At 41.9% G+C, this 15,315-nt stretch overlaps 1 protein-coding gene across 1 annotated transcript; it reads right to left on the bottom strand.

Annotated features, from left to right (window-relative positions):
- Positions 1 to 983: 983 nt before the first annotated feature.
- On the bottom strand, positions 984 to 4,224 carry LOC123258167. Its single transcript, XM_044718044.1, has 2 exons — positions 2,301 to 4,224; positions 984 to 2,209 (listed from the first exon to the last, which is right to left on the bottom strand). The coding sequence occupies exons 1-2, from the start codon at positions 4,222 to 4,224 to the stop codon at positions 984 to 986; spliced, it is 3,150 nt and encodes a 1,049-aa protein (XP_044573979.1).
- Positions 4,225 to 15,315: the final 11,091 nt, after the last annotated feature.

The raw sequence follows: 15,315 nt of genomic DNA, 5'->3' as shown, positions 1-15,315 counted from the left end.
CTTTGCTTGACAGCTCCGACTGGATCCTCTCGGGTTCGAAGATCTCCGCAAATCTCTTGGCCTCTATGTCTGGTCCAACGAAGTTCCTGCCATTGTCGCTGCGCAGTCTATGTACAGGCCCTCGACGGCAGATGAAATTTCTGATTGCAAGTATGCAGGAATCAGTCGACAGGTCATGTGCCAGTTCCAGATAAATCGCCCTGGTCGTCAGGCAGGTAAACAAGGCCACCCACCGTTTCTCTTGGTGCCGAGAAACGGTCACTAGCAGCGGCCCAAAGTAGTCGAGGCCTGTGCTCTTAAACGGCCAGCCATAGGCGTCCAAACGATCATCTGGCAGGGGCCCCATAATCGGCGGCATCGGCCGTGCTCTGTGCAGCTTACACTCTGCACTGCATTGAGGCCGTTGTCCACGGCATCGACGTATGAACCTTAGGACCCAGCCCGTAGTCCTCAGCAATCGCCTGTAGCTTGAGAATCTCTCCAGCGATATAAACGGGTCACTCGCGCCAACAAGCACGAACTCACCCGGCATCTCCTCTTCGTCTTCTGCATCCGCTTCGTCGGTGGGTGACGTTCCTGGCCAGCTGCCCGCTGGTCTCCTCAGGAATGCCGGTCCTCTTAACCAGCGTGACTCCTCGCTTAGGTCCACGCTGCGTTGCGCTCGAGTTGCATCATCTGCCACGTTGTCGGCGGATGGTAGCCATCTCCATTGGGCCACCTTCGTCGACTCCAGAATCTCGGCTACTCTGTTCCCTACGAACTGCTTGTAGCGCCTGTGTGTGCTGCCAATCCAACGCAGCACTGTCTTCGAATCCGTCCATAGCACAGTATCTGCAATGGCCACACTATGGTCCTGTCTGACTGTGTCCATCAACCTCGTTTCTAGAACTGCTGCCTGCAGCTCCAACTGTGGAATCGTCATCGTTCGCATCGGTGCACACTTCGTCTTTGCGCACACGAACCTCACTTGCACGTCGCCGTCCTCATACCGACTGAATCGCATCAACAAATACGTGCATCTCGATAGTCCTCACCAGTCCGGATCCAAAGTAGTGACGTGGGCTCCGAAAACGTTCCACTTTCTCCATCTCTTTACGCCAATCCATAAAGGCGTTGTACATCTCAGCCGGTAGTGGTTCATCCCATGAGATCTTCCTCCTCCAGACCTCTCGCAGCAACAACTTCGCTGTTATCATTAGACAACACAGGAATCCCAAGTGGTCGAACGTTGACATGAGCATACTCAAGAATTCCCTTTTTGTGGCAATTCTCTTCCCATCGGACACGACGGGGGCGACTTTGTGGTACTTCACTCTAAACCTGAAGTCGTCCGTGGCTGGCTGCCACCGCATTCCCAAAATCTTTTGCTCGGCCTCACCCCATCCAATACTCTGGGCGTGATCACTGGGTCCAAGCATCCTCTCCACTGTAGGCGAACTGGACGAAAACTTGCAGAGCTCAAAACCGCCTTCTGCATGTATCTTCTTCACTCTGTTAGATACCTCGATAGCTTCGCTCTCTGTGGCAAAGCTGTCCACATAGTCGTCCACGTAGTGGTAGTCCACGATGGCTTTGACTGCTCTGGGATCCGAATCCAGGGTATATCCAGACCCGATATCCTCGGGTCGGATCAGCACCTGGTGAAACATCTCCTTAATGTCGCTGCAGACTCCGACGGCACCTTCCCTAAAATGGAAGAGGATAGATGCCAAGGCTTTATAGTGTTGCGGCCCCTTGCTCAGCGCAGAATTCAGTGATACTCCTCCAACTCGTGCCGCTGCGTCGAATACTAATCGGATCTTCCCTGGCTTGTTGGGATTCTCCACTCCAAAATGCGGCAAGTACCATGTTCTATCGCTTCCCGAATCGATCTCCTGTCGTTCCAGACGCCGAGCGTATCCTTTGTCGACATAATCATTAACAATCCGTGAATATTCTTGGGCGAACTGCCCATCTCGCTTTATTTTCTTCTCGATGTTGACCAATCTATTGTACACCATATCATAACTACGTGGCAGCACAATGTTATCCGTTTTCCACAATAATCCCGTCTGGTATCGGCGGCCAGCTCGCACCGTAGTATCCTCCAAGATCGCCTGAGCCCTCACGTCGTCGCTGGGTGCGGCCGCTGGCGCCGCCTTCACACCGAAGTTCTCGATCTCGAAGTAGTCCTCGACGAGCCGTTCCACGTTATCATCCAACGACGTGGCTAGCAGACAAGACCTCGGTGATGGCGTGTCTCGTCGTCCTTCTACAGGCCCAAAAACAACCCATCCTAATTCGGTTGCGGCCGCGCAAACCTGGCAAACCGTTTACGTAGGGTTTCATTGGTAATCGAGCGTCCTTGTTCACGCTCCTAACATCCCTTCTGTGCAGGCTCTGCATCGGCAGACTCAAGTTCGAGATGGCATAGACGTTTCGCAGCACATGTCGGGAGGACTTGCCTGCTCCACTGACCTCCAGACGTACCACGTTAGTAGGCTCTCTTGTGGCCCTGCCTCCGAACCATTGAACGTTCAGCTGACGACGTACTCCTTGTACGCCTAGCTCTGCGACCATCGTCACCGAAGAACCTTCATCCAGAAGAGCGTACGTATCCACCTGCTTCCCACCTCCGTATAGCGTCACCGGCAATACACGGAACAGAAGTCGTTCTCGGTCCTCGTCGACACAGCTCAAATTTCTCTCCGGCGTCGCAGAGGCATCCACGGATGAGGCTGCTCCTTCATTCACTTGGACGCCTTCCCTCGGTCCGGCTGCCTGCCGGTTGTAGCCTCTCCAATTGCCGCCTCGCTGTGGCGGTCTCCTGAAGCCTTCATTGTTTGCCTCATGAAGAAGACGGTGATGCTTCCTCCTGCATCCATTCACGCGGCACTCTCCTGACGCAGCGCAGGATCCAGTCATATGCCCGCTTTGCAAGCACATGAAGCATAGGCGATGTCTTCTTGCAAGTCTCCACCTCTCTGTAGGTGTGGCTGCAATAAATCGTTGGCAGTCCCGAACTGCATGTTGTCCAAGGCCTTCACAAATTGGACAATTGCGGCAGCTCTCCTGTTGCTCGTCCTGCTCTCGGTCGACGCTGGCATGAAGCAATCGACGCCTTGGCTCCTTTCCATCAATGTCCGCCACCACGCAGACCACGTTGGCTAGTTCCATCAACCACGAACTGAAGTCCACAATCGTCGGATAGGGCTGAATAGTTGCAGCGTGCCTTGCCCAGTCCACTCGTTTGCTTATTGGGAGCTTGGCCACAAGTTCTTCCATCAGCATAGGGTTACCCAGGTGCTGCTCCGTCTTCGCTGACTGTAGGAAAGCCTTGAGGTTGCTGACATGGGTGGCGAATGCGACGAGCTTTCCCAGGTTGTGCTCCGTAATTGCAGGCACATCTCGAATGCTGTTGAGCTGGCTGCGTATTAGTTGCTCCGGTCGGCCGTATCTGAATCGCAGCTGCTCCACCGCTGTATTCGCATTGCTGGGGTGAATCAACAACGACTTCACCGTCTCACGCGCGTCGTCCTTTAACGCCTTCAGTAGCCTTTGGTTGTTCTCCAAGTCCGTACAACCATACGCTTGCGTCGTCTCCGTAAACGCGCAGTAGAAAATGGGCCAGTCCTCTGGCTTCCCTTCTAACGTAGGCAGTTCAGGAAGCTTTCGTGGCGCCCAGCGTGCAGTTCCTCCAATGCTCGTCGCCCAAGCACCGTCTCCAGGAGAAGGCGCACGTACCGATGTTCCACCGGCCACTTCATTCAGTAGCCCGAAACCATGCGCTGGAACAGTAGTGCCGGTAACGCAAAATGGCGATGCTTGATTAATCCTCGTGGTACACGGTACCGTTTGAGATCCGCTCCAGGATGGCGGTCTCTCTGACGCCGCATGATAAACACTTGTCGCGTTGGGTACGGTCAGGCCGATTGCAAATGGCGGCTGACCTACCCCAACCTCACTCAACATAACGGGGTCAGTGCGTTCCATATTAGCGCTGCGAGCGCGTTCCAACTCCTTCTCCAACTCGGCGATCCTATCCATGAGGTCGGCCACCTTCGGTTTCCTGGTGGCTCCAGATGCTGCCAGCTGCGCTGATGACGCCGGGGCTTCACTGCCTCGGCCGCCGGCTTGCGACGCCCCTACACTAGGTTGCGGGGCCGAAGCGCTGCCATCTACTTGCGTTGCGATATTCTGTCCCTCGTTTAGTCGGGGACTCCTTCTGGGCGAATGGTGCATCATGTCGTCCAGGCAATATCGATCCTCTCACCAGGGTGTTGTTTTCAAAACAATGTCGCCAGTCGCCTGACTGCGAATAAAAGCTTCTGCCGTCTCTCGTGTGGGAGATGCCTTAAACAAATGTACGGCGGCGATGGGGCAACCCGCTTCCAAAACACAAGCCAATGTGTATGCGTACAACGTATGTTTTATTCTATGGGGATTACATGTTAGGGTAAGAAAGAATTATAAATTACAAAGCTTACCGCAGTTTAACCTCCCACACTCTATGACAACAATCACAAATTCACCACACGCGCCATTATTTTCTATCCTAGTGTGCCCAATCTCTTCACGAGCGCACAATAACAAAATTCTACTTAAATACTAACTATCGATAATCGATCCGCGACACCCCCATTTATAAAATTTTACCGTATCCGGATCAGAATCAGAATATATACATAATATACATAAAAATCAGCAAGTCTTTAAAGTAAAAACAAAAGAAATAGTAAATAATAAATGTATAATAGGTCTCTTAAGACAAACCAATACGGAATGTAGATATACAAAATGTACAAGAACTTCGAATTAAATTATATTGACCCAACATTATAATAACATGGAATTTGCCAAAAACTTTGTTAAATCAGAATTGTATAAATAAAGATCTAATAGCAGAAGGAAACAATATAATAAAAGCATTCAACTGTTCTATACAAATAGAAGAGGTAATAATAACAACTACTATGCTTGATTACACCCGAACTATTTATGTAAACAACAACATAACTAAACTAGAACCTTTATTCTAGTAGCTAAAGAAATATTCCAAAACCACCCAAAACAATATTTTACAACCCAATATTATTATAATCATATATTTGATTTATAAATTTAAGAACATCCCAAGAAAGATAATAATTAATTTTAAAAAATAAAAGATTTTAAGTTCCGAAGAAGAAACTAAAAGTTCAGAAAATAAAGAACAGGACCTACAGTTATACCCCAAACTTATCGCCTGAGGACAGGCCAAATTCTTAAGGATGGGGAAGTAACATATCAACAAAATTTCTTTAAGTGTATATCAGTAAATTTTGTAAACCGAAGCTGAAGCCTTTTGTATTGAAATTCGTAATCCAGCTGCAAATAGCCTCATTCCAATTTTTGTAAAAAACATAAACATTTAATTATCCCAATTCGGCTGAATACAGCCTCATTTCAGATTTCCAATTTCTAAGAGTCACTTCAGATTGAAAATTCAAACAATATTTTGGTAAACAGAATCCCGAATCAAATCTTTCTCACTCCTTTTAAGTGAATTAAAACTAAACAGATCTTACCATTCTTAAATGGGAACCCACTTCACAGAAAAATTCACATTTTCTTGTCACCTCGATTAATTGGGACCCAAAAGCCTTCCACGTCAACTGACACCTCAAGTAAGAGGTTCCGACTCAATTTATTCTCTTCAGAAAACAAAGCCTCTCAGGGAGAAAAGCTTCTTTCGAGCTTACATCTGCAAAAAGCTTCAGCAAGGGTAGCTATAAGACTAAGGGTAGCTAAGACTAAGAAGGGTAGCTATGGGACTAAGAGCCCCAAAATTAAGTTAGTTCGAAAATTCTAAAATTCTAAGCAGTAGTTCTGAAATTCTAAGCAGTTTTAAGGAATCACACTGTATCAAAACCGAAACTCAAATAAAAATATATTTTTTTTCAAACTATTTTGAAGAAGATATGCAATTGGCGCAGTCGGTAGGATGTGTAAAAGTGACCAGTGATCAATCGAGATCATAGAACATCGTAGAAGTATTTTAGGCTAATGCAACTGCAGGTATAATACTAACCGCGAGTGTTAATCGCTATTCACATCCGCAAAAGAACTAACGTGTTAATTTCAATTTGTAGCCCGCTTTCATAGTGTGACCGCTACCGAAATAAATAAGAAATACAAACATTACAATGGCTAAACCAGTGGCACAAATCCAGTTACTCTCCGAGCTACACCTTAATTAGGCTTTAAGCCAGATTAGGCAAGTTCCCAATTTTAATGGAAGCACCAGGGAATTAAGTGCAATTGAGATGCAATTATCAGGAGATGCCCAGAGAGTGTCCCAGCTATCAGCAGCAACCAATTGGCCCGATCTAAGGATTGCTCTCATCGATAAGTAAAAAACCCAAACAAAGGAATTACTAAGACGACTCTACAATACCCCTTTCAATGGATGCATTCGTATGTTCGTCGAGGATCTAGAATGTAAAATATTTTTCTTAACAAACAAATTGTCGTTAGAAAACAACAATTTAAATACAATGATTTATAATAATGCCATGAATAATACTGTAAAAGATGTAATAATGAGAAAACTTCCTGACAGGTTATTCATGACATTAGCAAGGCACGATATAACTCAAGTCAGTAAACTTAAACAATAAGCACATCAAGAAGGTTGTTATGATTCTGGTTCTGATAAAGTTAAATCACAACATAATTCAAATAAAAACGGACAAGATAGGAGAAATTATCAAAGAAATAATAATTTCCAAAGAAATAATTCCTTTTATAATAATAATAATCAACAAAGTTATTATCAGCAAAGTAACTATGGACAACCAAAAATTTTCAAACAATAACAATCATATAAAAAAACCTCTTGATGAGGTAAAGTACCGGTGACGAACCTGCATGCGAAACCCAAAATATCTGATATTAATTTTAGTGACGAAAATATGCTATATGGTGTACAAAATTGCATGTAAAAAATATTCTTGTTCGGCACGTGACGGATTTGTTTTTTTGTTTTTCTTGCATATTCAACCCAAAACTCCTAAAACATGACCCGCTTAAACATATTAATTCAGAAAAATTGTTAAATATCAAAACATCTACTTGGTTACAAGTTAATACTAACGAAATATTGATAATTTCTCATATTCCGTGTACTATCATTATTAAAACCCCTATTTATAAAATTTTACCGTATCCGGATCAGAATCAGAATATAATAACCGAAACATTGCATGATAAATATTAAATAAAAAATCAGCAAGTCTTTAAAGTAAAAACAAAAGAAATAGTAAATAATAAATGTATAATAGGTCTATTTAGACTTATATGCTCCAAATAAATACAAAGACGTGGGTGACGCTAGTCGTTGCCGATGGGCGAAGTGTAATTGTGTTGAATTGTGTGATGTCTTTGAATTCCTCCAACATGTTGATGTGTTGAATATTTTAATAATTGATGAATTTTGATGTGTGTGGATACCACAGCATGTTCAGCGTGTTTTCAACTAACTTAGCCTCCTTGATGTTGACAAGGAGGTTGTAGTGGTGTAGAAAATCGGATCCAATGATTGGAGTATTGGTATCAGCAATAACGAAGTTCCAAGTGTAAGGACGACGTAGTCCTAGGTCCAGTGTCAAGCGGATGGTGCCGTATGTTTTTATTTCTTCGTTGCAGCCGTTCGCTGCAAAGAGTGTATGGCGATTGGCGTTTTGTGTATTCTTGTGAATAGTACTGTATGGAATGATCGAAACGTCGGCTCCTGTATCGACTAAAAATTTTCTACCAGATTGGGCATCTGGTACAAAAAGTCGGTTGCAGTAAGAAATTCTGTGAACATTGATTTGAAATGCTTGATGATAAAAAGAGGCCAAATTACTTAATCCGTCAAGGCTGCCTCCTGATACTTTGACGGTTGCATTTAGTTTTTTTGGTCGTCCTCGTTGAGCACTGTAAGGGAGCATGGTTGGCTGCAACAGAGATGCACACTGTCGTACTTGTTGTGGTACCAACACAGTTGTTGGGACGATCTATCGTTAGAAGGTGCATTGTTGCGGTAATAATTTTGGGGTCGCTGATTATTTCTGCCACGCGTTTGATTGTGATTTAGTAACTGTCCCAGTTTGTTGTTAATCTGCTGCAGAGCCTTGTCGTTATCGTCGAGTCTTTTGGTCAGCGTTATGACGCGTTCTTCTTAATGAGACCGCTGTTGTTTGTTTTTTGAAAAAGCATATACGTGTTCAGCCGCATTGTCGTTTAAGGAATCCATAACTTCATCGGCTGCTTTTGCCAGTTGTGAGAGTTTGGTCTGCGGTAAGCTTCCTATCATGCCGAGAATTACCGCGCGCACGGGAGGAGGCAAACGTTTGATTCAGTAGCGTCGTACTACTGATTTCTGCAGTTGGCAGAGTAAGTTGCTTGGGCGGCTGTCGCCGATCTGAATTCCAGTTGCGAGTCTGTGCAAAAGTACCATTTCCGAGTCCGTAAACTTTGAAAGGATCGCTTCCTTTAAGGTGGAATAAGGGGTGTTTCAGGTGGATTGTTCACAAGATCGTGTACTTGTTCCAGGTATTTGGGGTCTGCGTGGGCGATGACTGCACTTTTGACTGCACACGAACTTTTCCTGTTCTTTCAGTCTTCGTTTTCGGCCATGTTGTGAAATACTTGTGTGTATGTACTCAAGACTTTGATGTGATTTGGAAATTGTTCTAGTTGTCGAGGGTCACCAATTATGGAGATTATGGTCACCAATTATGCTCCAAATAAATATAACCAAGTTGGTTAATAACTATTAATATTTATTAAAGATAGGGGTGGATACAAAGATTTGGTTTAATGTCTAGGTTGTGAAAATTAAGACTTCTTGAAGAGTGAAGCTTATTGTAGCGAGTAGTCTTTCAGTATGCCCAAAGGGCTTTTTGATACTATGGCGAAAAAGAATTTATTCGTTGCTATTTTAAATTGTGTCGGTTGACTCGCCACAGGTCTCTTACGACAAACAAATACAGAATGTAGATATACAAAAATGTATAAGAACTTCGAATTGAATTATATTGAACCCAACATTATAATAACATGGAATTTGCCAAAAACTTTGTTAAATCTGAATTGTAGAAGATGTAATAATAACAAATACTATGCTTGATTACACCCGAACTATTTATGTACACAACAAATAATAAAAAAACTCAAACCTTTATCCTATATCGTAGCTAAATAAATATTCCAAAACCACTCAAAACAATTTTTTACAACCCAAACAATTTTATTAATACTACTAGCAATAATAATTATTATTATAATTATATATTTGATTTATAAATTTAAGAACATCCCAAGAAGGATAATAATTAATTATAAAAAACAAAAGGTTATAAGTTCCGAAGAAAAAGGTTCAGAAAATAAATACAGTTATACCCAAAACTTACCGCCTGAGGACAGGCCAAATTTTTAAGGATGGGGAAGTAACATATCAACAAAATTTCAACAAAAGTGCATATCAGTAAATTTTGTAAACCGAAGTTGAAGCCTTTTGTACTGAAATTCGTAATCCAGCTGCAAATAGCCTCATTAACATTTTTGTAAAAAACAAACATTTAATTATTCCAATTCGGCTGAAAACAGCTTCATTTCAAATTTCAAATTTCTAAGAGTCACTTCAGATTGAAAACCAAAACAATATTTTTGTAAACAGAATCCTGACTCAAATCTTTCTCACTCCTTTTAAGTAAATTAAAACTAAACAGATCAAACCATTCTTAAATGGGAACCCACTTCACAGAAAAATTCACATTTTCTTGTCACCTCGATTAATTGAGACCCAAAAGCCTTCCACGAGAAAAGCTTCATTCGTGCTTTGAACTGCAAAAAGCTCCAGCAAGGGTAGCAATAAAAAGGACTTAGAGCCCCAAAGCTAAGTTAGTTTGGAAATTCTAAAATTCTTAGCAGTAGTTCGGAAATTCTAGTTCAGTTTTAAGGAATCACACTGTATCAAAACCGGAACTCAAATAAAAATATATTTTTTTTCAAACTATTTTTGAAGAAGGTATGTATTTATTTATTGTTTTTTGTTCGTATTTCTTTTTCTTTTTACTTAAAAACCTGCCTATTTTTTGTATGGTTTTCATGGCCGTTCTTCATGCTGCGTTCTTCATCGACCCATGTTTTTTTTTTGTGTGTTTTAGTTGTGGATCCCTCGGCGTCCTATTTGTTGGAGATCCTTCGATGTCGAGGTCCTGGCACGGTCGCCATGTTTTATTAATTTAATTAATTTTATAAAGAACAGCCGAAATTTAGTTTTATCTTCTTTATTTTATTTAGGTCAGGAGCAGCTGTTATTCCGCTCTGGTTTAACAAATTTACTTAGGAGTTAAAGGAGGTCTAAGTTTGGGGTCTGCCCAAAGCGGCAGCGGAGAGACTGTTATGTAATCTTAAGTATATAGTTATGTTTTGTATATATGTTCGCTTATATGCGGACATATGCACTTTTCAGCGTACAGCAAAGGCACAGCGGAAGATTCATATTTCGGTGCACTTATGTTTATGACCGAGACGTTGAATATCGTAAACATTGCGACAAAGTGTTACAGTGTGTACCCTTTAAGTACTCTTGGTACAGTGGTCGATATATATATATAAGATATTAGTTGTGCATACATGTGCATATTACAATATTTTGTCCAGATCGATTTTGCGTTGCTTTTTTTAATGGCTCTATTTGATATACATTTATTATGAAACATATTGGAGCAGCATATATTTGGGTTAAATTAGACCCAAATAATAAATAGTGAAAATCTGATTTGAAACGCGTCGTAAGGTAAAGGCTGCGGCGCGGAATGAGGCGTTTGCGTGAGCAGTTCACCGCGCTTCAAGAATATTTGGAGGAGCCTAATTTTAGAGAGATCGGGAGTGATCTGTATTGGAGATTCTCGCAGCTGGCGACTGATCTGCAAGTGGACTGTGGTGTATGCACACATGAGTTCTTATTACAAAACATAAATATTGAGCGGCAACACTTTGTTAGCCGAAGTCACAACACTTCGTTGTTATACCAATAACAATGTACTCAGCGACAGAGTGCCAAGTGCCCAAACACATTTCAAGGGCATATGTAATATGATATGCGATTGCGATGCATTTAGTGCCGAGTCAGCATGGTTCCCATGCTGGTTCTCTGTTTCGCGCGGTTCCCACTGCATACGTACAGCCCACCTCCCGCCCAACCGACCGAGGGGCGCCTGCCGGATAACGTACGGCTCAAATCGCGGGAATAAATTCGAGTTAGTATAATGAGTATAGTAGATAAGTTTAAAAAGAAGGATTATAAAGAAAACGAGGAAGAATTAGTATGCTCTTGTAGGTAATTTAAAATGGAGGTTTTCATATTTGACAGGGAAGAAAGAGAAATAATATGATACAGACCATTGTAGTTTGAACATAAAATCCTAAGGGGATCATGCTGTGCATATGTCGATCTACAATGGCTTAAGAATGAAGGACTAAAGTTTCTAGTCCTTCTATTCGGAACGTTAAACTGTAAGCGTGTTAGTAAGGCCAGGCTATCTACATCACCATTTATAAGGTTGTGTAGGAAAACGACACCCAGCATTGTTCTATGATTTTTTAAGGAGGGTAAGTTTATTAGTAGCAGTCTACTATTATACGAAGGTAGGTGAAGATTTGCCTCCCAGTTAAGTCCTCTAAGAGCAAATAATAAGAAGTTCTTTTGTACGGATTCTATGCGGTCTTGATGAACACCGTATTGGGGACACCAGATACATGAACCGTACTCCAGTATCGGGCGGACCGAAAATAAGCTTTAATATAAATAAGCTTTTAAAAATATAAGGGTCGATAAATTCTTTAGCCCATCTTTTAATAAAACCGACAACACCTTTAGCCTTATTAACCATTGGAGAAATATGGTCGGAAAATTTAAGTTTTATGTCTAAAAGGACACCAAGATCATTAACCTGAGTTAATTTTTCTAAGGCAATCCCAGAGAGATAGTACGAAGCCTTGTGAGGACTAGTACGATAAAAAGATCCGCATTTTGATCCGTTAAGTATCAAGTCATTAGCTAAACACCATTTTTGAAAATTGTCGAGATCCGACTGGAGTCTGTTTTGGGCAGACGGGAACTTATATTGCAGACAAAGCTTAACATCGTCTGCGTACATTAGTACCAGCGCGTTCGTTATGGATGGGGGCAAGTCATTTATAAAAAGAGTGAATAGTAATGGGGCAAGATGGCTTCCTTGAGGGACACCAGATGTGGCACGAACTAAGCGGGAGTATTGCTTTTTAAATAAGACTCTCTATGTTCTTCCATTTAAATAGCTGGAGATCCACGTAATGAGGTCGGTTGAGAATCCCAAAAGATTTAGTTTACTCAACAAGAGTGAGTGATTAACTGAATCAAATGCTTTACTAAAGTCTGTGTAAATAACATCAGTTTGAAGTCCCTTTTGGAAGCCATCTAAAACAAAGGATGTCAACTCCAATAAATTAGTGGTGGTAGAGCGACGCCTAATGAAACCATGCTAACATGGAGAAATTATTAATTTTTCGAATAACTTTGGAATCGCTGACAATTTTGAGATGCCTCTGTAGTTGGCAGCATCGGATTTTTTCCCTTTTTGTGCAGAGGAATTATGAAAGATTCCTTCCATTTAAAGGGGAAAATCGAAGATTCCAAAGCCTGGTACATAATACCTGGAATAAACTGGTTTTACCTTTTGAAGATCCAATAATATTGTTTTCAGAAAGAAATGGAACAAATATACGATTAGTTGGTTGAATGTTGTAAGCGTATGGCTGATCTGAAGTTTTAGGAGGTGAATATGTTGTTTGGAAAAATTTTGCGAATAAATCAGCAATGGCCTGATCGGAAGTCGTTGATAAATTTTGATAAGTAAGTAGGGAAGGCAAAGATACATGTTTACGCTTCGTGTTTACAAAGTTATAAAACTGCTTTGGATCCTGAGTGAACTGAAACCGACAGCGGCGAATATAATTTTTATAACATTCGGCGCTATGCACGGTGAAATTTAGCCGAGCTATTAAGTATCTTGAGAAATCTATACTGCTACAGGTTCTTTTATATTTATTTAAAAGCCTGTCTTTATATGTTTTTAATTTTGTTAGGCACCTTGTAAACCAAGGAGGATTATTTGTAGCGGACGGATATTACCACGGCACACTTAAGTCAAAAAATGAATTTAATTTTTGCGCGGTTCCCACTGCATACGTACAGCCCACCTCCCGTCCAACCGACCGAGGGACGCTGCCGCGTAACGTACGGCTCGAATCGCGGGAATAGATCCGAGATAGATAAGCGAGGATTAGGAGAAAGATATTACGAGGAAGAGTGTTGCACAGATAAGGCGGTTAATATAAGCGATTTAAGATTGTTAGTAGAGCAAAGTGACAAGATGTGGTAGAGACCATTGTAGTCCGAACATAATACCCTGAACGGATCGTGTTGGGCATATGTCGAACTACAATGGCTGAGGAGCAGAGGACGAAAGTTTCTGGTCCTTCTACTAGGAATATTACAATTTAAGCGTGTTAGTAAATGCTGGCTGTATATATTTCCATAAAGAAGATTATATAAAAACATGACACCCAGCATCGTTCTACGATTTGTTAATGATGGTAAGTTGATTGGTAAAAGTCTACTATGATAAGAGGGGAGGTAAAGATTTGCATCCCAATTAAGTCCCCTAAGCGCAAAAGTAAGGAAGTTTTTTTGTACAGATTCAATGTGATCTTGGTGTACTCCATATTGAGGACTCCAGACACACGATCCATACTCAAGAATCGGACGGACCAGTGATGTATATAACGTTTTAGTTATGTACGGGTCATTAAATTCTTTTGACCATCTTTTAATAAAACCAAGCACACCCATAGCTTTATTAACCATGGTAGATACATGGTCGGTAAATTTAAGTTTCAAATCTAATAGGACACCTAGATCGTTAACCTGAGTTAATCGTTCTAAGGCGTTCCCATAGAGAAAGTACATAGCCTGGTGAGGACTAGATCGGTAAAAAGACATAAGTTTACATTTCGATCCATTAAGCTTTAGGTTATTTGCTAAACACCAATTTTGAAGTTTATCCAAATCGGATTGAAGTCTAGACTGGGCGCTAGTGAATTTATACTGAAGGCATAGCTTAACGTCATCAGCGTACATAAGTACAAGTGAATTAGTTAAGGCAAGGGGCAAGTCGTTAATAAACAGAGTAAAAAGTAGGGGTCCAAGATGGCTTCCTTGGGGCACCCCCGATGTGGCGCGGACTAAACGCGAGGTAACATCCTTAAAGAAAACACGTTGGGTTCTCCCTGATAAGTAGCTCGAAATCCACATAAGTAGATCAGTTGGGAATCCCAAAAGACTGAGTTTACTTATAAGAAGCGAATGGTTAACAGAGTCAAATGCTTTACTGAAGTCAGTGTATATGACGTCTGTTTGTAAGCCATTCCGGAAGCCATTCGTGATAAAGTTGGTAGTGGTGGAGCGGCGCTTCATGAAGCCATGCTGGCACGGAGTTATTATTGAACTACATAGGTGTGGCAAATGTGGAGTGATAAGTTTCAAAAAGCTTTGGAATTGCTGACAATTTGGAGATGCCTCTATATTTAGCAGCGTCGGATTTTTTCCCTTTTTTATGCAGCGGAATAATGAAGGATTCCTTCCACATAAGGGGACAGATCGAAGTTTCCAGCGATAGATTAAAGAGTTTAACAAGCGGTTTGCACAGTGCCTCGGCGCAGTACTTCAGAACACAGCCTGGTACTCCATCAGGGCCTGGCGAATACACGGGATTAACCTTAAGAAGATCCGATAACACACCACTTTGATCGAAAGATGGGCAAAATATAAGGTTGGCTGATTGGATATTATAAGTGTAAGGCTGAGCTAAACTGCTGCTAGGTGAATAGGTAGTTTGAAAAAACTGTGCAAAGAGATCGGCCATTGCCTGATCGGTGTTCGCATAAGAATTCTCAAACGTAAGCAGTGGGGGAAAAGATACATGTTTACGCTTAGTGTTTATAAAGTTATAAAACTGTTTCGGATCCTGAGTAAACTGAATCCTGCAGCGGCGAATATAACTCCTATAACATTCTGCGTTATGCACGGTGAAATTGGACCGAGCTACTAAGTATCTTGAATAACTAACTGTACAGCCAGATAATCTATGTTTGTTTAAAAGTCTACTCATACTATTCTTTAAATTTATAAGGTGCCTTGAATACCAAGGCGGATTCGTTGAAGCGGACGGATATTTCCACGGCACGCAAGCGTCGAAAAATATG

The sequence above is a fragment of the Drosophila ananassae genome (genome assembly GCF_017639315.1).
Source record: "Drosophila ananassae strain 14024-0371.13 chromosome Y unlocalized genomic scaffold, ASM1763931v2 tig00000092, whole genome shotgun sequence".
NCBI classification, from domain to species: Eukaryota; Metazoa; Arthropoda; class Insecta; order Diptera; family Drosophilidae; genus Drosophila; species Drosophila ananassae.
This window is presented reverse-complemented; position numbering and strand designations above follow the sequence as displayed.

Bases quoted from the DNA above. Each gene is read 5' to 3' on its own strand.
- LOC123258167 (XM_044718044.1), bottom strand. From the start codon at position 4,224: ATGATGCACCATTCGCCCAGAAGGAGTCCCCGACTAAACGAGGGACAG. The intron at 2,210-2,300 runs GTTTGCGCGGCC...CTTGTCTGCTAG, and splicing joins CTACGTAAACGGTTTGCCAG to CCACGTCGTTGGATGATAAC.